General features: G+C 45.2%; 3 protein-coding genes across 3 annotated transcripts; 2 read left to right on the top strand and 1 right to left on the bottom strand.

Annotated features, from left to right (window-relative positions):
- The first annotated feature begins 11,444 nt into the window (after positions 1 to 11,444).
- On the top strand, positions 11,445 to 13,898 carry BDB00DRAFT_817312 (glucosidase II beta subunit-like-domain-containing protein). Its single transcript, XM_053123061.1, has 9 exons — positions 11,445 to 11,601; positions 11,686 to 11,808; positions 11,923 to 12,018; positions 12,107 to 12,352; positions 12,425 to 12,817; positions 12,961 to 13,083; positions 13,179 to 13,338; positions 13,409 to 13,483; positions 13,565 to 13,898. Exons 1-9 carry the CDS (start codon positions 11,514 to 11,516, stop codon positions 13,842 to 13,844), a joined length of 1,584 nt encoding a protein of 527 aa, XP_052981116.1. The 5' UTR covers positions 11,445 to 11,513; the 3' UTR covers positions 13,845 to 13,898.
- A 201-nt stretch (positions 13,899 to 14,099) lies between these two features.
- On the bottom strand, positions 14,100 to 20,303 carry BDB00DRAFT_761240 (uncharacterized protein; the record flags this gene model as incomplete). The annotated part of the gene is made up of 21 exons (XM_053119252.1): positions 14,100 to 14,317; positions 14,397 to 14,885; positions 14,978 to 15,110; positions 15,176 to 15,259; positions 15,480 to 15,509; positions 15,648 to 15,865; positions 15,975 to 16,295; positions 16,376 to 16,411; positions 16,476 to 16,511; positions 16,587 to 16,625; positions 16,821 to 16,868; positions 16,933 to 16,989; positions 17,509 to 17,599; positions 17,679 to 17,899; positions 18,017 to 18,303; positions 18,394 to 18,623; positions 18,829 to 19,176; positions 19,272 to 19,338; positions 19,426 to 19,506; positions 19,605 to 20,128; positions 20,259 to 20,303. The coding sequence occupies 21 exons, from the start codon at positions 20,301 to 20,303 to the stop codon at positions 14,100 to 14,102; spliced, it is 3,603 nt and encodes a 1,200-aa protein (XP_052981115.1).
- A 1,993-nt stretch (positions 20,304 to 22,296) lies between these two features.
- On the top strand, positions 22,297 to 24,119 carry BDB00DRAFT_786947 (uncharacterized protein; the record flags this gene model as incomplete). Its single annotated transcript, XM_053120656.1, has 6 exons — positions 22,297 to 22,466; positions 22,559 to 22,643; positions 22,739 to 23,015; positions 23,096 to 23,191; positions 23,284 to 23,485; positions 23,561 to 24,119. 6 exons carry the CDS (start codon positions 22,297 to 22,299, stop codon positions 24,117 to 24,119), a joined length of 1,389 nt encoding a protein of 462 aa, XP_052981114.1.
- Positions 24,120 to 24,201: the final 82 nt, after the last annotated feature.

The following is a 24,201-nucleotide window of genomic DNA, read 5'->3' as shown; positions in this document are numbered from 1 at the left end:
AACACTAAAACCACCCAAAAACCACCACTTTCACCAACAAATTCCCCAAAACTCCTAGCAACGATAGCTCCAGCTACACGCACCGTACAGCCAAAAGCAATACAGCGTCATACTCCCCAGCTCAAGCTCGACACGCTACTACCTTCATCTGTGAGTAAAAAGCGCATTCGTCAATCGCTCATTCCATCTCGCCCATCTCGAATCCCCTCAGTCAAAAAGAACCGCCTCAACACCTCACGCCCCTCACCACCAAATTCACCCTCCGATATGGGCGCAGACCTGCCAGTCAGAAAAACACGCCAAACAACGAAACCAAAGCCCAATTCAGCAGGCAATACAGCTGAAGAAAAAGAAAAAACCATGGTCAACGAAAAAGGCCTTTTGCAAAAAGAACAGCTTGCTACTAATTTTAGTGTACAGTTCGGAGCTGATTTCACTAGCACCCAGGCCAATATTGCCTGTCCCACCTGCAAGACTCTAGGTAACATCGTGCTCGCACAGGATACTAACGCCTTGTATGAGCCCCCTGCCCCAATGTTACACTGCAATAATTGCAATGGCCATTTCGGTCATCTCCCCTTTGTAGCCGCCATTGCTGATGCTAAGCAATAGATGGCACAGGAACCCCAACAGCAGCAGCAAGAATGGGCAGAGGATATGCCCGAACAGGTAACAGAAGGCATGGACACTTTTATCCATGACTTCCCTCAGTTGCCTGAATATTTGCAGGCCATCCATAAGCGCCTTGACAAGCATGATGAGAAGTTTGCAGAAATTGCTACCCTCCACGAACAGGTATCAACACTAACCGATACAAACAAAAAATTGCACCAACAGAATGCGGCACTTGAGCACGAGCTTGCACTTTTGCGTGGTGGAAAAACTGCCACACCCCCTACTGGCTCATCAGCATCCAAGTACGCCCCAACAACAACAGCAGCACCTAGTGATAAGCCTGCCAGCAGCACAACACCCTCGACCCCTCAACAACAACAAAAGTACTCGCCACCCCCACCATCTGCCACCACCATCTCCTACGCACAGATGGCTGCAAAAAAGGTTGGCCCTAAAAAGCCATGCACCCACCAAGTTCGTGCTGCCGCTCGTCGCCTCGCCCCCACGTCCGAAAGTGGATTTAAATTTATCTACCTTCACCAGAAGCATCGTATGACAATCAAGCAGCTGCGTAATACCTTGCACTAGCTAAAAATAGACAACTCCCGTGTTTTGGATATCCATTTTCCAGACCGTGGTGTAGCAGGTATCCTAATCCACAATGACTATGAAGTAGAATTTGTAGCAGCCCTCAATCGTAGAGGAGTAGAACCCTATGATGATTTTGATCCAAAGAGCCCTTCTGTTGTGCGTGATCCTGCTTTTGCAGAGAAAACGGTTGAAGAACGAACTAACCAAGCTGCCACTCTTTTCCGTAACACTTGCCTCCGCGCTATTAACTTTGTTAAAACCCGCCACATCAAAGTACCCATAGCCCGTAGCTTCTGTCAACAGCAATGGATCACCGACAAAGATGTTGAGGAGTGCTTAGCACCCCCAAAAACAGACGATGATGCCGCCAACTCTCCCGCCACTAACAATGCAGCAGCATTGCTGCAACCACAATCCCCCTCATCTCAACAGAACGATGATGAGGATATGGATGATGCCTCAACAACCTCCGAATCCGACACCACTACCCAACAATAATAATCATGAGTAATATTAACAATATAGATAATAATATTACGATTACTTTATGGAATGCCAATGGGCTCGAAAAACAACTCATTAATACCGCCACTTCCCTACTCTCAACTTCCACCCTCATCTTTTTAACCGAAACCTGGCTTTTGTCACCAAGCAGGTACCCCACAGACTGGAAACAGTATCATACACATGGTAAGAAAGTAGATAACTCCTATCGCGGGTCAATGGGAGTGTCTCTTTTAGTTCACCCCGATTGCCCTTACCCTGTCACAGTTCTCCCAAACTCTTCCCCCTATATAATAACTTGTCAAGTCACAAACACCCTCATCCACTGTCTATATTTACCCCCCGATGGTCATGGCACTTTAAGTGACACTGCTGCCATCGATATTCTAAACGATCTCCCACTTACTACTAACACATCCCAAAACACTATAATTTGCGGTGACCTCAATGCTCGTCATGAGTCATTTGGGGATCACTCCTCCACTAACCGAGGCTATGCCTTAATAACTTCCTCATTGAACACGGTCTAGAATGCCTCAATAGCTCCTTAGCATGTGGACAGTATACTTATATTTCACGAGATGCAGCTCAATCCCGCAAAAGCATCGTTGATCTTTTTATAGCAGATAGCCCTCTAGATGATGCCACTATGTTTGTTGATACCGACATTGACCTCAACTCGGATCATAAACCAGTCAGTCTCTCTTTCCGCCTTCCCTCTTCTGTCCCCTAATTCCGCCACCAAATCATCCAAGACAGCTATGGAAGCTCAGCCGTCTTGCTGATCCAAAATACCTGGAAAAGTATCTCGCCAAATGCAATGCTAACCTTGAACTTGTCCGACAGTCCATCCAGCTTGCCTTAGATAGTGATACTATCCAACCGGATTTGGATCAACTAGCAGCAGATTTGACATCAGCAATCCACTCCTCACTAGATCAATCTGTAGAGGTGCAAACCAAAAGCAAAATAGGTAACAAGTGGTTTTGGAATGATGACCTAGAAACAGCATTCCGGGATCGAGAGCATTGTTATCGGCAGTGGACCCGTAGTGATGGCCTAGCACGAGCATCATGGTATGACAAGCATCAAATCGCCGTAAAAAAGTTCAAATCCCTCGTACGGCAACGTAAGTATCAGACGTGGAAGGAATTTTGCCACCGTCTTGCCACAGATGACTTTTCTCGTACCACAGCAACCATCAAACGGATCCGCCACCACCGTACCAAGAGCCCCACGTTTACCGATCCAGCAGGACCTGAAGTGGCTGCCAATAAAATGGCACGTCATTTAGAAACGGTTTATGCTGGTCAATTTCTGCCCAATATACGTGCTGGATCACCGCCTCGTCCTTCTGGCCCACACGACATAGATGATGATTGCCCCTTTACCATCGAATCTGTAGAAAATGCACTAACCTCGGTAGCTAGAAGAAAGGCCCCGGGTCTTGATCATCTCCGTGCTGAAATGCTGTCACCTATTGTTTCTTTGCTTTCCCCCATCCTCACACAGCTATACCAACTCTGCTGGCGCTGGTCTTATACACCGGTGGCATGGCGAGTTGCACAGGTAATCCCGTTGCATAAGAAAGGTGATACCACTGATCCTGCAAACTATCGACCCATTAGCTTGACTTCGGTCTTGCGAAAAGTCATGGAAATTTGTATCACACCTTCCCTTCACACAGCTTCCCCCCATTGGATCTGGCCCAAGGTGGTTTCCGTCCCCAACGCAGTGCCTTGGATCAAGCTCTCTGCCTGCATGAACTTGCTGTCCGCCACCGCCGCGCAACTGGTCAAGACCCGGTTATTGCCTTTTTGGATATCAAGTCTGCCTATGACACTGTCGACCGCGCTATTATCTGGCGTGCTCTTGAGTGTGATGCTCCACCTGCTCTCCTTGGATTGTTGCAAAGTCTATTCGACGATGTATACATTGAAGTCCTAATTGCTGGCACCGTCTCCCGCCGTTTCTCTCCTCGCACTGGTGTCCTTCAAGGCTCTATCCTCTCCCCCCATCTATATTCTCTTTATATTAATTCTCTTCCAGCTATGCTGCGCGAACCATTATACACCTCAGACTCTGAACACGAAAGTGACACTGATTTTCTCCCCTCTCCTCCCCTCTCTTATAGTCAAGCCTCTCGTCCAATTGCGGGCCACTGGATCAATGCACTTCTATACGCCGACGACGTTGCCATTATTGCCACTCCCGATACCATGCCTCGACTCCTTGCACGTGCAGAACGACACTCACTACAACATGGATATCGCTGGAATCCAGCAAAATGCATCATCATCAACTCGTCGCCAACACCCACCATCTACCAACTCTATAATCAACCGATCACCAACGCCTCATCCTTTGTCTACCTGGGCATCCCCTTTAACGTCCATGGTGCAATTGATGCAGGCTTACTCATTCAACGCAACAACACCAGCACCCTCGCCGCAATGCGTGTCTTACACCAACTCGGTTGCAGTCCTGCTGGTTTCCCCCGTCATCTTGCCGTCCGTTTGTACAAGACATTCATCCGACCAAAGTTCGAGTATGGTCTCGCCATCACCCGTTTCCTCAAACGTGAAGTCGATCAGCTAAACCGTGCACAAGACAACTGCCTGCGCATGCTCTTTGGCGGCCACAGCAAAGCCTCAACCATTGTCTTCCGCCACATGGCCGACCTCCCCACCATGGGTGAAAGGATCACCATCCTCGGTACCAAGTTTCTCCTGCGCTTGCAGTTCTTGCCTGATGACGCGCTCCTGCCGATTCTTGCACCTGCCGTCACCAACAAACGCTTCCACCTGCTTCCCAAACTCAAGCAAAACAAGCTTTGGCTCGCACTTCCCGAGCCCAGAGATTCCTTACCTGCTGGTGCTTACAAGTTTGCCGTAAGGGATATGCGCTTGGAACACTTGGCCCGCCGCCGTAATGCCAACCACGGTGGTATCCTCATCTCTGCTTGTCGTCTGGATCTTGGTGTTGATCCAATCTTGTGGCTTCCCATGACTTCAAGGGAAAGGAGTCGACTCATCCGCTGGCGGATGGGTTGGCTTCCTGGCAAACCTCAGCAATGTTTCAATTGTTTCGACAACCGCACCAGCCGCCATCATCTCATTCACTGCTTGGATGCTGCTACTCGCCTCGGTGTTGATCCAGCAGTTGAGCCCAATGTCATCGACCACCTTCTGAACCGTCTTCCTCGCCGCCAACCCCGCGCTCAAAAACACGACGCACCACCATCCTCCGCCACTATCTTCTGGTCCACTCACTGGCCTGCCCTTGCCAAGTTGATGTTGGACATTGACATCCTCTGTCATCCTGAAGAGGATTTCACAGCAGCAGCAGACGACCCAGAACTCGGCCAGCAATTTCTGAAATGGCTCGACAACCGCCTTCCACCACCATCACCGTCACCTGATTCCGATTCCACCATTTTCACCAATTCCGCCGATTTCACCGATCTCCATCTTGATTCCGCTACCACCATCACCAACATTCCTGAAGTGCTTGATCCTTTGGTCCCTCTTGGCGAGTAGGTAAGCTCCATATATATTATTAATATCAACAAAAAAAAAAAAGCAAAAAAAACCGAAAAAGCAGAAAATAACAAAAAAAAAAAAAAAACTATCTTTTATCTCCCCCTTCCCAAGGAATTTTCTACCACTCTTCTGTGACACCGCTCACTTGTCTCCCCCCTTCCCATACCCAAATTAACTTTTTTCCCTCATACGTCCGTGCACCAGAGGTTTTTTTATGCAGCTAGCTGTGACACCACCATTGTTCTTTCGTTTGGGCGAGCATATGTCAACTTCTTGACGCGGCTCATTATTGCCCTTTAATAAAACACTTTCAACTATACTATCACGGCATGCTCTCTTTCCCCTATTTCTCACTTATTTGAAAAATTACCAAATTGAGCGAAAACAACACCAAAACCACCCAAAAACCACCACTTTCACCAACAAATTCCCCAAAACTTCTAGCAACGATAGCTCCAGCTACACGCACCGTACAGCCAAAAGCAATACAGCGTCATACTCCCCAGCTCAAGCTCGACACGCTACTACCTTCATCTGCGAGTAAAAAGCGCATTCGTCAATCGCTCATTCCATCTCGCCCATCTCGAATCCCCTCAGTCAAAAAGAACCGCCTCAACACCTCACGCCCCTCACCACCAAATTCACCCTCCGACATAGGCGCAGACCTGCCAGTCAGAAAAATACGCCAAACAACGAAACCAAAGCCCTATTCAGCAGGCAATACAGCTGAAGAAAAAGAAAAAACCATGGTCAACGAAAAAGGCTTTTTGCAAAAAGAACAGCTTGCTACTAATTTTAGTGTACAGTTCGGAGCTGATTTCACTAGCACCCAGGCCAATATTGCCTGTCCCACCTGCAAGACTCTAGGTAACATCGTGCTTGCACAGGATACTAACGCCTTGTATGAGCCCCCTGCCCCAATGTTACACTGCAATAATTGCAATGGCCATTTCGGTCATCTCCCCTTTGTAGCCGCTATTGCTGATGCTAAGCAACAGATGGCACAGGAACCCCAACAGCAGCAGCAAGAATGGGCAGAGGATATGCCCGAACAGGTAACAGAAGGCATGGACACCTTCATCCATGACTTCCCCCAGTTGCCAGAATATTTGCAGGCCATCCATAAGCGCCTTGATAAGCATGACGAGCAGTTTGCGGAAATTGCTGCCCTCCGTGAACAGGTATCACAACTGACCGATACTAACAAAAAGTTGCAGCTACAGAATGCGGCACTGGAGCAAGAGCTTGCACTTTTGCGCGGTCAAAAAACAGCCGTAGCTAGTGGATCATCAGCATCCAAATACGCCACTACTTCATCACCCGCAGCACCTAGTGATAAGCCTGCTTCCACCACACCCTCGAACCCCCAACAACAACAACGATCATCGCCACCTCCAACAACTACCACCACCACGGTATCCTACGCACAAATGGCAGCACGAAAGGTTGGCCCTAAAAAGCCTTCCACTCGCCAAGTGCGCGCTGCAGCTCGTCGCCTCGCCCCCACGTCTGAAAGTGGATTTAAATTTCTCTACCTTCACCAGAAGCACCGTATGACGATTAAACAGCTGCGTAATACCTTGCGCCAGCTGAAAATAGACAACTCGCGTGTGTTGGATATTCACTTTCCAGACCGTGGTGTAGCAGGTATCCTGATTCACAATGACTATGAGGCTGAATTTGTTGCTGCCCTCAGCCGTAGAGGAGTAGAACCATTTGACGACTTTGATCCCAAGAGCCCTTCTGTTGTGCGTGATCCTGCATTTGCAGAGAAAACGAATGAAGAGCGTACTAACCAAGCTGCCATCATTTTCCGTAACACATGTCTCCGTGCTATTAACTTTGTTAAAACCCGCCACATTAAAGTAGCCATCGCCCGTAGCTTCTGTCAACAGCAATGGATCACCGAAAAAGATGTTGAGGAGTGCTTAGCACCTCCAAAAACAGACGATGATGCCACCAACTCTCCCGCCACCAACAATGCAGCAGCATTGCTGCAACCACAATCTCCCTCCTCTCAACAAAAAGATGATGAGGATATGGATGATGCATCAACAACCTCCGAATCCAACACCACCACCCAATAATAATAATCATGAGTAATATTAACAATATAGACAATAATATTACGATTACATTATGGAATGCCAATGGGCTCGAAAAACAACTCATTAATACCGCCACCTCCTTACTCTCAACATCCACCCTCATCTTTTTAACCGAAACCTGGCTTTTGTCACCAAGCAGGTACCCAACAGACTGGACGCAGTATCATATATATGGTAAGAAAGTAGATAACTCCTATCGCGGGTCGATGGGCGTGTCTCTTTTAGTTCATCCCGATTGCCCGTACCCTATCACCGTCCTCCCCAACTCTTCCCCTTATATATTATCTTGTCAAGTCGCAAATACCCTCATCCACTGTCTCTACCTCCCTCCCGATGGCCATGGCACTTTAAGTGACTCTGCTGCCATCGATATCCTAAACGATCTCCCACTCACTACTAACACCTCACAAAACACCATCATTTGTGGTGATCTCAATGCTCGTCATGAGTTATTTGGTGATCACACATCTACTAACCGAGGATACGCTCTAAATAACTTTGTAATTGAACACGGCCTTGAATGCCTCAATAGCTCTTTATCTTATGGACAGTATACTTATATTTCACGAGATGCAGCTCAATCCCGCAGAAGTATCGTCGATCTTTTTTTAGCAGATAGCCCTTTGGATGATGCAACTATGTATGTAGACACCGACATTGACCTCAACTCTGATCACAAGCCTGTTACCCTATCTTTCCGTTTTCCATTCAACATTCCTATTATTCCGCCACCAAATAATCATCCAAGACAGCTATGGAAGCTCAGCCGTTTTGCTGATCCCAAATACCTAGAAAAGTATCTCTCCAAATGCAGTGCTAACCTTGAACATGTCCGACAGTCCATCTAGCTTGCTTTGGATAATGATACTATCCAACCGGATTTGGATCAACTAGTAGTAGATTTGACATCAGCAATCCACTCCTCACTAAATCAATCTGTAGAGGTGCAAACCAAAAGCAAAATAGGTAACAAGTAGTTTTGGAATGTTGAGTTAGAATCAGAATTTCAGAATCGAGAGCATTGTTATCACCAATGGACACGCAGCGACGGCCTTACATGAGCAGTATAGTATGAAAAACACCAAGCAGCTGTAGAAAAGTTCAAATCCCTCGTACAGCAATATAAGTATCAGATATGGAAGGATTTTTGCCACCGTCTTACAACAGATGATTTTTCTCGTACCACCGCAACAATCAAACGGATTCGCCACCACCGCACAAAAACCCCGCATTCATAGATCCAGCAGGACCCGAAGTGACTGCCAATAAAATGGCTCGTCATTTAGAGACAGTGTATACTGGACAATTCCTCCTAAACGTGCGTGCTGGATCACCACCTCGTCCCTCTGGTCCACATGACATAGATGATGATTATCCCTTTTCCATCGAGTCAGTAGAAAATGCACTAACCTCAGTAGCTAGACAAAAAGCCCCTGGCCTTGACCATTTATGTGCTGAAATGCTCTCACCCATTGTCTCTTTGCTTTCTCCGATCCTCACACAGCTTTATCAACTCTGCTGGCGCTGGTCTCATACACCGGTGGCATGGCGAGTTGCTCAGGTAATCCCGTTGCACAAGAAAGGTGATACTACTGACCCTGCGAACTATTGACCAATTAGCTTGACTTTGGTCTTACGAAAGGTCATGGAAATTTGTCTTACCCCCTCCCTCCACACAGCTTCCCCTCCCTTGGATCTGGCACAAGGTGGTCTCCGTCCCTAGCGCAGTGCCCTGGATCAAGCCCTCTGTTTGCATGAACTTGCTGTCCGCCATCGCCGTGCTACTGGCCAAGATCCGGCTATTGCCTTTTTGGATATCAAATCTGCCTATGACACAGTCGATTGTGCTATTGTTTGGCGCGCTCTCGAATGTGATGCTCCCCCTGCTCTCCTTGGATTGTTGCAAAGTCTATTTGATGACGTATACATTGAAGTCCTCATTGCTGGCTCTGTTTCTCGCCGTTTTTCTCCTCGAACTGGTGTCCTACAAGGCTCCATCCTCTCCCCCCACTTGTACTCTTTATATATTAACTCCCTACCAGCTATGCTGCGTGACCCTCTATACACATCCGATTCCGAACACGAAAGTGATACTGATTTCCTCCCCTCTCCCCCTCTCTCTTATAGTCAAGCCTCTCGTCCAATTGCGGGCCGCTGGATCAATGCACTTCTTTACGCCGACGACGTTGCCATCATTGCTACTCCCGATACCATGCCTCGACTTCTTGCACGCGCAGAACGACATTCCTTGCAACACGGATATCGATGGAACCCAGCCAAATGCATCATCATCAACTCGTCATCAACACCCGCCACTTATCACCTCTACAATCACCCGATCGTCAACGCCGCATCCTTTGTTTACCTAGGCATACCTTTTAATGTCCATGGTGCAATTGATGCTGGCATGCTAATCCAACGCAACACCAGCAGCACACTCACCGCCATGCGTGTCTTACACCAACTCGGTTGCAGTCCTGCAGGTTTTCCTCGCCACCTCGCCGTCCGCTTATACAAGACATTTATACGCCCCAAGTTCGAATATGGTCTTGCGATTACCCGTTTCGTGAAACGCGAAGTCGATCAGCTCAACCGTGCACAAGACACCTGCCCGCGCATGCTCTTTGGCGGCCACAGCAAAGCATCAACGATCGTCTTTCGCAATATGACCGATCTCCTAACCATGGGCGAACAGATCACTATACTCCTCAGCACCAAGTTTCTCTTGCGCTTGCAGGTCTTGCCTAATGACGCACTTTTGCCAATTATTGCACCTGCCACCACCAACAAACGCTTTTACCTGCTCCCCAAACTTAAACAAGATAAGCTTTTGCTCGCTCTCCCTGAGCTAAGAGAATCCTTACCTGCTGGTGCCTACAAGTCTGCCGTAAGGATTATGCGCTTGGAACACTTGGCTCGCCGCCGCAACGCCAACCATGGTGACATCTTGATCTCTGCTTGTCGTCTTGGTCTTGGTGTTGATTCCATCCTCTGGCTACTAACGACTGCACGTAAAAGGAGTCGACTCAGCGACAATCTATTGAATCGTCTCCCTCGCCACCAACCACGTGCTCATATACATGATGCCCCAACTCATTCTGCCATTATCTTCTGTTCCACGCCGGTCTTTGCCAAATTGATGTTGGATATTGACATTCTCTCTCATCCTAAAGAGGGTTCCGCCGCAGCAGCAGACGACCCTGAACGCCTCCCCCACCGTCACCACCACCCTATTCCGATTCCAACACTTTCACCGATTCCGCCGATCTCCCTCTGATTCCGTTACCACACCACAAACGTTACTGAAGTGCGTAATCCTTTGGTCTCTTTGGGAGATTAAAAGAAAACAAACAGAGAACAGAGCAGAAATACGCCCCTCCTTTATTAATTTTTTTCCTCTACGTCCGTGCACCTGAGGGTTTTAAACAGCTAGCTGTGACACCACCATTGTTCTATGTTTGGGCGAGCATATATCAAACTCTTGATGCGGCTCATCATTGCCCTTTAGTAAAGCACTTTCAACTATACTATCACGACATCTGAATGGTTTCATCTTATACTTCAAAAGCGCTGATATATTTAACTGTTGAAAATTGACAAATCACATTGTACTGCAAGTATCGTTCAATTCACTCTGTAAATTATATTTTTATAATTTTATCACAGATCGACTAGAAAAAATAGTTGGCAAAACCTAATTTCTGTTATAAGCTATTGAAGAAGAAGTCCTATAGTAGCAGTGGCACTACTTAGCTAATAATGTGTTGTTACCAGCTGAAAAAAACGCAATGTATAAATTGAAAAGCATTAATAAGCAAGAGGTAGAGGAGGTTCGTTGATTTGACTACTTCATAAACTGCACTGAACTATTAATTTTGAAGAAACTGTCAAAACAGTATCCTTCCAAACTCTTTTTGTAAGTGGAGATCACTAGCATGGGTATAAAGCGTACTAGCAGGCTGCTAAAACATGATTATTTAGAGGAAACGGTAGTAAGGAAAGGATTGGAAGGTTGTACGAATGTGTGTGTTGTCCTGCTCTCATGCGTCGATTATTATAGTTCCCGCAAAAACCGGTTCGGTTGTTCAAAGATTAGCAGACAGTCATTTACGCTTTTCGTTCTCCAAGGGAAAAAGCACGCGTTATTCACCTGATGGCACCATTGCGATACGCACTTCCTTGTATCCTAGCAGCTATAGCAGTTGTACAGGCTTCAGAATTACGAGGCGTTGCGCCTGAACGTATGAATTGAGTTTTGCATTTGGAAAGGTATCAATTTAAAAGAGCACACTGACGGTTTACTGTGTTTGCTTCTTCCTTAACAGAAAAACCTCTCTATACACCTCATTCGGACGGCCACTGGGAATGTCTCGACAGTTCGAAAAAGATTCCTTACACAGCAATCAATGACGATTATTGCGACTGTCCTGATGGTTCGGATGAGCCAGGTAAACACTATTTTGGCTGGAAGAGAGCTACAACGGTTTACAAAGGAGGCAGGGGACTGATATTCACACGTATACGCATGTACACACCTGTCTGTTTGACTCACTACTCTTTAGGCACCTCGGCTTGTCCAAACAGTTTGTTCTACTGCAACAATGAGGGTCATATTGCTGCTTATATCAAGTCGTATGCTGTCAACGATGGTGTATGCGGTACGTTTATAGCTCAATTGCCTATGTATATTTAATGTGTGGGAAAATGAGTGTTTGTTCTAAAAAATATATTATATAATTCTGATAGATGATGCTTGTTGTGATGGTTCGGACGAGACAAGTGGTTTAATTTCTTGTCCAAATCGATGCAAAGGTTTTGCTGCCGAATATGCTCGTGAACAGGCGGTACTACACAAGATTCATAGCGCAGGCATCGCTGCTAAACGCAAGTTGATTCAGCAAGGTCTTGAGACGGTCAGCGGCTGGCAAGAGGAAAAGTCAAAATTAGAAGATGCACTGGCCATCAAACGCGCCGAGCTTATCCGCCTCCAGCGTAAGCTATTTTCTTCAATTTATCAAATTTATTTTATTATTAGCTAAGCAAACAGCTTGCACAATTTCTCAGGTGAGGTCGAAGCAATTGAAGCCGATGTAAAGAGTCACTCGAGCAAAAAGAAACCATCGTCGAAAAAGATCAAATGCCCACCTTGTAACTCTCTCACTCTTCGCGACCATATTGAGACGCTTGAAGACGAGATCGATACATTGGTTACGATTTTGAAAGACATGAAGCGCGACCACAACCATAACTTCCATGACATGGCTGTCAAAGCTGCTATCGCTGGGTACAATGATTTCATTGAAGGTTATGACGAACTCAAGGCCGATATAGACAAGGATTTGGCCAAGTACAGCAACGATGAAGATAGCGGTTTTGATATAGAGCAATATGACGATAATGGCGAAGAAGGTGGTGATGTGGAGGAGGATACACCAGAGGAAACGGCCGAAAAAGCTGGTAAGTTTATACATTCTGAGCGAGCATCATCATCTTTCGATCAGCTACGATTCTAATGGTCATACCAATCTCTCTGTACATATTTACTTCCATTTTGCACTTTGCTCCTACCAAAACATCCTATGACCGCTCACCATCAAAAGGTAAAGTATCCTTTATTCAAACATGGCTTCAAAAGCTAGCTGCTGTAATCCCACCTGATTGGAGAGGCCTGGTTCCATTGGAAAAAGCCGAGAATAATGGCAGTGTTAAAAGCGGGGGCTCAGGTGGGACTTTTGGGATTTTTTATTCTAAATTTTTAAATGATGGCGTTAAACTTCTAATCAATTACGATACGATTATTCTTTGTCTTTCAATGTAGCTCTGGAAGCAGCCAAGAAAGCACACAGCGATGTCAATAGCGAGATTCAATCTACAGAAAAAAAACTCAATGCAATTAACGACGACCTCGGCAAAGATTATGGCAAACACTATGAATGGCTCAGGCTTAAGGATGTGTGCACGGAAAAGAACGAGGGCGAGTAAGTACAGTAATATATTCTCTCTACCTTCATGTTAAATATGGTTTAACAACTTGATACCTCACTATAGATATACCTACTCAGTCTGTATTTTTGGCGATGCCTACCAAAAGTCCAACAAAGATGGTGCTCGCGTGAAATTGGGGTAAGCAGAATTGATTGATTTACTGCAGAGAAACACCATCATTGCTAATATCTGTCAATATTCCATATTGTCAAATTCTAGTCGCTTTGAAAAGTTCCTCGATGATGACCACATGAAGCAAATCTATCCTCGGGGTACCAAGTGCTGGAATGGACCAGAACGAAGCGTTCACGCTGCATTCGAATGTGGTGGCGAAACCGAAATCCTTGAAGTGACCGAACCGGAGAAATGTGAATACCGATACAGAATGAAGACTCCCGCTGTATGCCCTATACCAGAAGAAGCAGCAAAAGATAAGCCTGTGGTGACACCCGTCAAAGGACCTACTAAGCCAACCACGCGTGTTCACGAAGAATTGTGAAAGGGGCTTTCATAAAGAGTAATAATAAATAAAACAAGAAAGAATGATATACATACAACTTCGTCTCTGTTTTATGTAATATTTTACTACTGGACAATGATGATGGTATTTGGTCATACTGTTGAAATAAGCAGCTTTACAATGGATGTATGTGATGACGGTACGGGTTATTTATAGGAGGAAAGGGCAATAATGTTAAAATGTGGTAGTTGTAGTTATTATTAATATTCTAACGCAAAATAATTTTATGTGCATTTAGTCAGACTGTAAGCTTTTCAGCAGATTCTCAGCCAACATATGATCATCATCCTCTCCTTGTTCTGGAGACTCAGTTTGCTCTTCCTCTTCAGATTGGTGATGTTGTCGCTGACGTCGCTTTCTTCTTGCTCGTGGTGCTGCTTCTGCATCTCCAGCACGCAGCTTGGCGAGTAAGTTGTCCATCATGCGTCGATCATCCTCGGTACCAGTAGTTGCTTCTAAACAATTCAAAAAGACGCATAAGTAAATATATATTACCCTCCCCAAAACACACACGCAAAAAAAACAGTTGACTCCCATTACCTTCGCTAAGATCAACGTTTTCGACACCGTTTTGATCATCCTTGGCAGCATTCTTTTCAGCTTCCTTTGCACGTTTGGCACGTAAGCGTTCTTTTCGCAGCTCTTCCTCTTTACGGCGACGCTCTTCACGTTCTATCTTTTGCGTATGCTTTTCTTCTGCCAGAGCTGCATCTTTCCAGTTGCTAGCAAATCTGGCAAACGTACCAAAGAAATCGTCAGGACGCATCACCTTGGGATTTTCACCATAATACACCATGACATCTTTCCATTTGGCATCCATATTGATATACACTGTTTGCAAATCTTCAAACTTGTTGGCAGCCTTATCCCGGTACTCGGTCATGACTTCTGCAAATCGATCGCCTTCTTCCAGCTCAACATCTTCAGGCTGCCATTGTGTGCCAAGTTCTAAATCGAGTTGCTTTAAGCCCTGACGTATATCGGTATATTGCTGTACCATATCATTGATACTAGCCATGACTATATTGAATAAAGGTATACCCTTGTGGTGAATAATCCAAAGATAAATATTATCTATTTATTATCTCTGACAAGAAGGCAAGATCACTTACTGCGCGCGACTTGGCCCACATCCTTCAGTTCATGTAGAAATTCGGTCAAGTGGGGAAACTGTCGTCTTGTGACACCTGTCAACACATGCAGTAATGTCAAAGAAGAAACGTTCGATGCCTTGGTATCCGCCAGCTGTGGAGTAAAAAAGTTAGTAAAGTTTTATTCTATTGTGATAAACAAATAAAACTCGTAATTACCTTATTGATACTAGAGATGCGCATGCCAAATGCGCCACCTTGTAAACTGGTTGCGTTCATGTAGTTACCAATAAGCAAAATCAACTAACAATCACCATCATGATATTTCAGTCAGCAAAAAATAAAAATGTTTCAAAGTGTGTATATGTAAGAACATACTCCTAGTAGTTCTTTGATCGATTCAGAAGATCGAAGCCTTTCCGATACTTCGAGTACAAGCGTCATATTCTAAGTGAACATTTCAAAAGAAAAACATTGAGAACTAGTAATCATACAGAAAAACTGGGTTAATCTGTTTGCTTACCTTTAATAACTGCTCGTACTTATCCCCGAACTGGATACGGAATAGCATGAATTTTAGACGTGCTTCATAGCGATAAATAGTCATCATCTATATATACACAAAAGGAAAAGACGATGTTTTAGCAGCGCGGTAAGAGATTCGAACTGCGATACAATATTAAGTCTTTACCTCAACCGTGAATTGTTCAGGATAATCAAGCTCTTCACGTTCTTCATCCGAAGCATCAAGGTACTTTTCCATCTTTTTGAGGTCGTCGTCCTTGCTAGGGGTATATTGGATTAAATTGCTCACAAATATTTCTGTACAAAGCTCATCATCCATAAACAGAATCTGCCTTCGCACTTCTTTATAAGTCATGTGTTTAATCTTGGAAAGAATTGCAAGATCTACATTAACAAGTTTATAAAGGTCGTTAGCATCATGTTTTATCTCTCTATCTTGAATATGCCAGTCGATAATCGAGGCAAAGAAGATAACAAGAGGGGGTCAACTTACTGATACTATGACTCTTTTCTTTTGTCAAGAACTTGATAGCATCCTTGCGTTCTTCAAGTTTGGCCTTCATGCGTTTCTCAAAGAACAAATTAATCTTGGCTGGGAAAAGGTCTTCGATCTTGGCAAAAACACCTGTTTCGCTGAGAACATCTTCCAGCTCGTCTTCGTTGACACCTTCAAGCACCCAAATCGTCTTGTCAACTCCACGATGGTCCAGTTTTTGCCACTGTAAATTCTTGAGCTTGACTTGAGGATAGTGTCTCAGTTCTTTACGGACAGGGCCAGCCAGAGGTGCAACAGGAGCGTTTGGTCCTCTTGCTCCTGGAAATACACGATAGACAAGTTGTTTTTGTGTGTCAGGGAAACATACGCTTTCGTTCTCTATTTCTATCCGAAATTACCTGGAGGTGGTGGAGGTGGCGGTGGTGCACCAGGTCCTCCTAAAGTAATAGGTGGAAGATTAGTATCTTGATTGCTATCCAACTTTATCAATATATTTACCTGGCGGCGGGGGAGGTGGAGGTGGAGGAACACCACCTGAATGTCATTTTATACTTAGTATCTAACACTGTATATATAAATAGCCGACACAAGGAAAGAAGTACAACTTACCTGGGGGAGGAGGTGGAGGAGGTGGAGGAGGAGCACCGCCTAATACAATACAGCACGGAATAGATTAATGCCAAGGGGGTAATATTATATGTATTTTTCTATCTTTTCTTTCTCTGGATTATTATAGTTACCTGGAGGTGGCGGTGGAGGAGGTGGAGGAGGAATACCTGCAGAACACTTGCAAAGTTATTATCCAGTTTAATAACAGCATCGCTATATACATACCAGCTGAACCAGGCGGAGGGGGCGGTGGAGGCGGGGGCGGAGGTGGAGGAGGTGCTCCTAACAATGACAAAAACTGTTAGCGACTAAGCCAAAAGTGAAAACGCATTTGTTACAGACTTACCAGTTGATCCTGGTGGCGGAGGTGGAGGCGGCGGGGGAGGCGGCGGGGGTGGTACATCTATTTCGTTTTGAGGATGTGAACAAGCATGTAAACGATTGTGTATCATGTTTATTCACTTACCAGAAGTTGATCCTGGGGGTGGAGGTGGAGGTGGTGGAGGTGGCGGAGGAGCGGCAGTATCTGCTTCGACATCGTCTACAGAGAATGTGCTTTAGTTTTGCAGGTTTGCACATTCGGATTTTTTTCGAGAACTTATATACCTGACGTTGTATCTTCTGTCGATAACGGTGTGCCATCTAAGAGAAAGTTTGTAAACATCTACAATAGTTGAAGCGTAAACATTGCTGAGCTGATCTCTATGCTTTTACCTTTCATATCATCCACTTTTTGTTCATCCTGTTGTTCGTCCGATCCTTGCTGTTGCGATGGAATTGGGGAATCGGGTGCTAATGGTCGATGGGATGTATGAGTAAATATATAAAGCCAGTGCTTTACTCCTCGATACTACGTTTCAAATACCTGTAGGTTCAGCGGGGTCTGTAAGCTCGATACCAGTAGGCTCACCACCAGCACCACTATCTGGCATCATCGTTCCAGGAATAATAAATCCTCCTGGCTCACCGGGTATCATACCACCTGGAGGCATGTTTTGATTCGCGGATGGTGGCTATAAGGTCATTGTGTTACTTATTTACTAACAGGTCATACACGATTGAAAAATCTACAAGAGACACATGTTTACATACCATCATAACACCATATCCAGGAGCAGGTCGAGATCCAGCAGTTGTCTTCCAATTTCCACCTAACACCAGGCCAGATGATTGAGGCTGACCTCCAGCAGCTGCCTCGGCATTGTCATCCTTTTGTTTCAGTTGCTCTTGCAACATCTCAATTGTGCTTCTAGACGTCTTGAGAAGGGCACGTAGCGCCACAACCTCCATTTTGTATGTGTTTGCCATCGATCCTATATTTTTCAACGCAAAAACAAAACAGAACATTGTGTGAGATCCCGTAGGGTTTCTACGTGGACTAGAGGATTAGTTAGAAAGAGAGCACTAACGACGAGACGATCTGCTTAAACCGACATCCGAAGAAGGTTTGGTTGATGCTGGCTGTCCCGCTTGATTTCGCCAATGCTCCAACTCTAACTTGAGCTCTTTGTTTTCTGCCGAGAGTCGAATCAGCTGTTCGCGGTTCTCTGTCGCTTCTTCCTCGAGTTGATGGAATCGATCCAATTCACTGAACTTTTCGATCAAATTGCCGACTGATACACCATATGTAGATGTAAAGTCAGAGGCAGTAACGCTCCCGCGTCTATCCATGACAACTTGGCTCACAAGCTCACTGATCATGCGATGGTAGTGTGTCCTGATTTTCCACAAGAATCAAAGTAGAGGGTTTCAGTCCAAGAATGTGTCGCGATCTAAAGTATTAAGAAAAGCAACAGATTTCGCTTACTTGTTTTCTGGATCGCCCTTAATCAACAGCATGCTCCGTAATGTCGATACCAGGTTATCCTGTGCGCGCGGTGCATCCGCAATGCTATCCAAAACCATATCGAACAATTCGTTGGGCTGAGACACATCTGAATATACCGACAGCTCGTCACCGAATGCATCTTCCAGGTCATTTTCAGCAGCAATTTTGTACGCATCAATTTGAATATTCAACAGCCGATAATCAAGTCGCTCCAGTTTAGGAAGCACACGCAGTAGACCAGCAGCATTGAATTGGTTGCGAAGATGTATACGTTCGTGTACATCGCTGGGTACTTTGGTTATGACATTAATCAGCATCATATTGGAAAGCTACACGGCAGTCATTATAATCGTTATTTCGAAAATGCTTATAGTGTCCCCCCCCATGATGAACTGGCGCTCGTCCTATACAAACTGCCTCCGAGCTTACCACATATTCCATCAAATGATTATCGGGAGCGCTATACAAGCCCATACGCTTCAAGTCATCGCTTGCTCCAACGAGTGAGCCCATGCGACCACGGCCATCCACTGTTTGGTCCAGCTGCTTGATCCATGCGTTGAAAGGTCCCATATCCTCATTATGCTTTTGCAGTGCTTCAAAGCCTTGCAAAACATGCTTGTGACCGATGGGTACTTCACAATGGCAAAAGAAAAACAGCATATCGCAAACGAGTTTGCGTGTTTGCCAATGGGGACAGACAGCAGAAAATACGAGCGACTCAATGTAGTTGGGATTGGCAATAGCTTCTCGGACACCCCACTATTACACGTATTTAAAAAGAGTAGATTCATTAATCACCTTAAAGCAAAGAGATTGTTTAATAAGCAGGGTCCGCATCTTATCAAGATACTTACTCTCGTGTTAATAAGGACTTTGACACACTTGACAATCTCAATTTCGAGCTCCAAAACTTTGTCCTTTCTACACCGTGATTTCAGTTTATTAGCTCTCTGCCTTCCCGTCTTTTTTTCAATGTCTGGTTTAGAGTCAGGACTGATTATCCTTTACCTTTCTGGTTTACGGTTTACGAAATTTAAGCCGTTACATAGTACATAAACGCCCTTCAAATCAATGAATTTGATGACCCAGCTATTTGCCATGGTGTTAAGTTTTTAGTGACATCATATGATAGTAATTGTAGTCGATATCCAGTTTGCACAATCGCCACCATCGGCACAACAACATACTCTAAAGGTCTTGTTCTCAAGTTCACCTCGAGATGTCCCACCAGCGTTGGTGTCACTGCCCGCAAATCGGCCTCCATGAATTTCCGAATGAAAAATTCAGGTGCATAACGATCCTGCTCGGGCGCTGTTGTCACATTGATTCCTGCAGGCGGAACCACACCGCCACCTGCAGCTCCACCAGTACCAGCGCCACCAGTAGTGGTCGACGCTGTGCCTGTGCTTGTTGACGGACTGATTGAGATAGATGGCGCGTGTCGATGTGGGGTTTGCTGCATACGTTGTGCGTGCTTGTCGAGTTTTCGAGCACCTGCATCCCATGTTGCTGTCCACATTTCACCTGCCTTTTCTGCCAAGATATTGATAAGAGGCGCTGGCGCGTCAGGATCATCAATATCCAACGCACCCTTTCGCCCCGAAGCAAGCTGTTCAGCTTGTCGATCCTGTACCAGCATCAACCATTTCTTTTCAACGTCCCACGCAAGCATGACAGCTTTATATTGTTCGTCACGGATACCTCGTCGTCCCTATCAGCCGCAAGAAAAATAAAACTGGTCAAGTAAACATATAACGTAGAAAGATACTTTTCTTATGCTGTGTCGGTCTCCTTTGTTTCAAAAAAAAAACACCAGGAAGCTGACACTCCCTTTTTCCTACCAGCATTTGTTCAAACATATCATTGACTTGCTCAGGTGGAGGCATAGCCTCACGTCCAAAGCCAGGAGGTACACCGTCTAATGACGATCGAACATCATGAGAAGCTCGCCTTGGCATATCGATAGATCCGCGAGCTTTGAGATGCTTTTCAATTCAGTAACCAGGTACCCGAACAATATTGTTTCAGAACTGAAAATGAATTGTTCCGTGTTTTTGTAAGTGAAAAAAATACCTGTCGACAAGTGGTCGTTACCACCTATACCTCGAGTCGTTGCTGCGATCGTATTGTTAATACCAGTACTGCCGGATGACGAAGCCGAGGATTGCGATCGTGTAGGTGAACCAGGTCGAGCAAGCGAGTCTTCAGGTGGCCGTGGTGGTGTAGGTGAAGGCGCTTTAGACCAACGCCTCCCGATTTTGTCGAAAAAATCAGACATGTCAATGTTCTTATGGAAAGGAAAAGTAAAAGTGCTACCACTAGTAGTAGAATAGCATATGAAAACGAGAGAGAGGAAGAGCGGGCGTGGGAGCAGCAGCAGTAAGGCATTGCATCTCAGACCCGAAAAGCCTATTATCCTCCATTTGGTTTGGTTTGCGACGCCACCACCACCAGCCTCACTTTAGATCAGGTCCAGCCTCTTCTCTTCTGATCTCTGGACTGCTGTGTCTGCTTTCAACTCAACCCACAGCTCATGGCACTATTGCAGTGTGCATTCTACCGGCGACAAGGGAGAAATAAAGTTTAATGCTGGCACGCGCTGCTCTCTCTGTGTCTCTCCGTCCACTCTGACTATAAATATACTGTTATTCACCCGGTGTCGTCTTATTGGGGCTGAGTCGCGTGGATGCGTGTGCACACAGTAGCTACAGATGAATGCACATAGTTGAAGTATCTTCTTTGCACGACAACAAACTGGGCTTATTTATATACTCGGCGGAAAAAGCCATTAAAAGCCGCGCATGCGGTGTGCGTTATATGTCTCGCCATATTAGGCTATTTTAAATTTGTTTTTTTTATCCATCTTGGATGTGCTGCGATTAACGAGAGAAAGAAGAGCCGGTGAAAACATTTACCACCATTAAGCTGTTGCTGTTAATAGGTCCCCGCACCACCTTTTTTTTTGGTTCTTGCCCGTGTTTGAATCAAAGTCAGCCATGCGTCGTTGACGTTTACGGTTCTGGATTAAAACATAAAGTGGCGCTCCAACAGTAATAAGCTAGCAGAGAAAAACGGTAGCATTTCTAGTTAGCTTGCAAATTTCTGCTGAATTAAGCAAGGGCCGGGACAATTAATGATCTTATATGATATTTCCTCAATACCTTTTACATGCTGCTATTATACTCACGCCACACTTACTACTGGCCATGATGATGATGACGACGGGTGCAAGGAGGCACAGACCCGGACATTCATTAATTCATTATTCTTCCGTGAAAATGCGAAAATCGATAAAAATAACATCTGGTGAATGAAATGGAAGGTTGCAAAACAGCGTGCTCTCGTTACAAATTAGATCGCGAGTCATGTTAGCTGTTCTCCTACTGCTGTTGGAGTAACCATAGTATCGCAAGTGAAAAGCAGCATGCTGTCTATCAGTAATCGCCCTTACCTCTCCCTTTTTCTATTCAATTTAATAGCCTTTTAATGTTACGATAACGAGCAGCAATGATCATTGGGAGAGAAGGAGACAAATGAACCTAAAAAGCTTAATGCGCCAATATAACATCTAAAATGCCCTTTTTCCATTTACTCTCACTGTGTGCGTATGTAGCACAAATACACATGTCGTACCATAAGGGCCTTTCTCTCCACTGTCCATGTTGCACAGCGTAGCACAGCAGAATATTGACCCTGCTATTGACGACAACAAAAGAGTCCCCTCTCTTTTCTTTCTCCCACTCTCTTTTTTTCCCTTCCCTCCAACCCTCTCCTTCCCTGATTCTTGTTAATTAGTGTCGATTTCTATCGACTTCTTTACTTGGCTTTCCCCTCCCACTCCCTTTCTATCTTTTACTCAATTTTTTTTGACTTGATCCCATGGCTGGCCATGCGGCCAAACGTGCTAGTCGTTTGATCCAGGAACGAACAAACGACTTTATAAAATCACAATCAGGTCCAAAATGGAAGCGTGAACTTGTCCCCGATCACAAGTGGGACTATATCGACGTGGAAGAATTCCGCAAGCACTCATGCTATGTAGGCTTAAGGTACCATCGCCACTCCTACTAGTACTACCGCTGCTGTTGCTACTATGATTACAATCGAAATTGTACCCTAACGCATATATACAATCAAACAGATACCTGTTACTATACTGCGCGATCATATTGTCCGCTCTCGCCTACTTTGCCGATTTATGGACTGCAGGTCTCTTACTCTCCGACGTACGTTTTTATATATTTCTATACCACCACAACAATCTACCACGCACCATCAGCAAACACCTTGATTGATGAAGCGCTCATACTCTATATAATAGACATGGTCGTTAGCAGAAGAGCCAAAGATCCCATTCTACATTAGTAAATGGATTTTCGTCGCATGTATCATTCTTTCTTTCCTGCTACTCGCTTGGGACGTGTACAAATGCCGGGCCGTACTAGCAACGCGCGATATCTCGCTTGGAGCAACCAACACCATGGCGTATCGTTATTATTCAGTTCGGAACTATGCAAAGTTCTGCTTGTTTCGCAAGATCAACGACTCCAGAAAGGCCAGCGACACATGTGCGTTTTTTGTTTTCTACACTCTGAAAGGTATAGCATCTCTTGGCTAGTCTCAAGCTTTTACTTTTTCTTACTAAACCAAAACAAAAAATATAATTAATCGCATAAAGGTTGGAAGAAGCTCTTGTTTGCTCAAGGTCCTCGTCAGATCATTGCCGGTGTGACACTTTATGCCATGTTGCGCTCAGCTTGGACAGCCCAAGGTGGTAAGTATTACAGACCGATCCACATTACAGGAATTCTTTTGTGCTTGCATAAATACCCTCTAGCTCTTATTGACACGAATACATGCGAATAGGTGGATTCCAAATCAGTTCCGACTGGGAAGTCTATGGTAAAAACTGGCAGCAGCGTGTCGCATTGATCTCCATGAGCTTCACATGTATTCTTTGGATCTTGTCCATGTTGGAATTACTTGCTGCCATTATTCTGTATATTCCCGTGTTCTGTCAGATCCAAGGCAATCTAAAGGAGTACTGCTGTCATAAAATAGATAAGCGGTAATTGTTCTTCAAATTAGACTTAGCACAAAAGAATATAAGAAAAAGATAATTGACGCTGACCGCTTTACATAGCATCGCTGAACTACTTGAAAAGCAACGACGAAAACGGATGCGAGACCAAGAAAGACGACTTGCCAAAAAGAATGGTGGCAGTAAAAATGGCAAGAACAACTACAACAACAGTGCAAAGAAAGGCGGTGACGAGTATCAAGACATTTACGACGAAAATCTACCTTTGCGATCCGCTGCCGCACCGCCTTCGTTAAGCGACCAGTACATAGATGCAAAGAGCGAGATGGCACCTGTATATCACAACGGTTATCCGGCATCACCGCGAAGGCCTGCTTATCAGCAGGATCCATATTCTCACTATCCCAACGACCATCAGTCGGGCTATTTTGAGATGCAATCCTACCGTTCTCCAGCTCCTCCATCAGCACCAACACCAGCTTTGACCCCTCAATGGAGCATTTCTACACCTTCCAGCTACCATACGACACCTCATACTCCCATGACCCCCGCACAGCATCATTACAGCCCCAATCAAGCAGCCGGTCCTGCTCCGCCACTGCCGAGAGCTCCGTATGGAGACGGTGGCTATCAGCGAAACAACAGCAATTCATATTTCTAGTGTATAGTTTTCTTTTTCTTCTTACCCTCTTCTATCCCCGTCACCTTTTACATTCGATAATCCCTGCCTTTTATATATACAA

This window comes from Zychaea mexicana (assembly GCF_025766255.1).
Source record: "Zychaea mexicana strain RSA 1403 chromosome Unknown BDB00scaffold_25, whole genome shotgun sequence".
NCBI classification, from domain to species: domain Eukaryota; kingdom Fungi; phylum Mucoromycota; class Mucoromycetes; order Mucorales; family Lichtheimiaceae; genus Zychaea; species Zychaea mexicana.
Note: the sequence above shows the minus strand (reverse complement) of the source record. Positions and strands in the feature narration are given on the sequence as shown.

Excerpts from the sequence above, each read along its gene's own strand:
- BDB00DRAFT_817312 (XM_053123061.1), top strand. The coding sequence starts at position 11,514 with ATGGCACCATTGCGATACGCACTTCCTTGTATCCTAGCAGCTATAGCA. Across the intron at positions 12,818-12,960 it reads GGAAACGGCCGAAAAAGCTG|GTAAAGTATCCTTTATTCAA; the intron begins GTAAGTTTATAC and ends CACCATCAAAAG. Across the intron at positions 13,484-13,564 it reads GGTGCTCGCGTGAAATTGGG|TCGCTTTGAAAAGTTCCTCG; the intron begins GTAAGCAGAATT and ends GTCAAATTCTAG.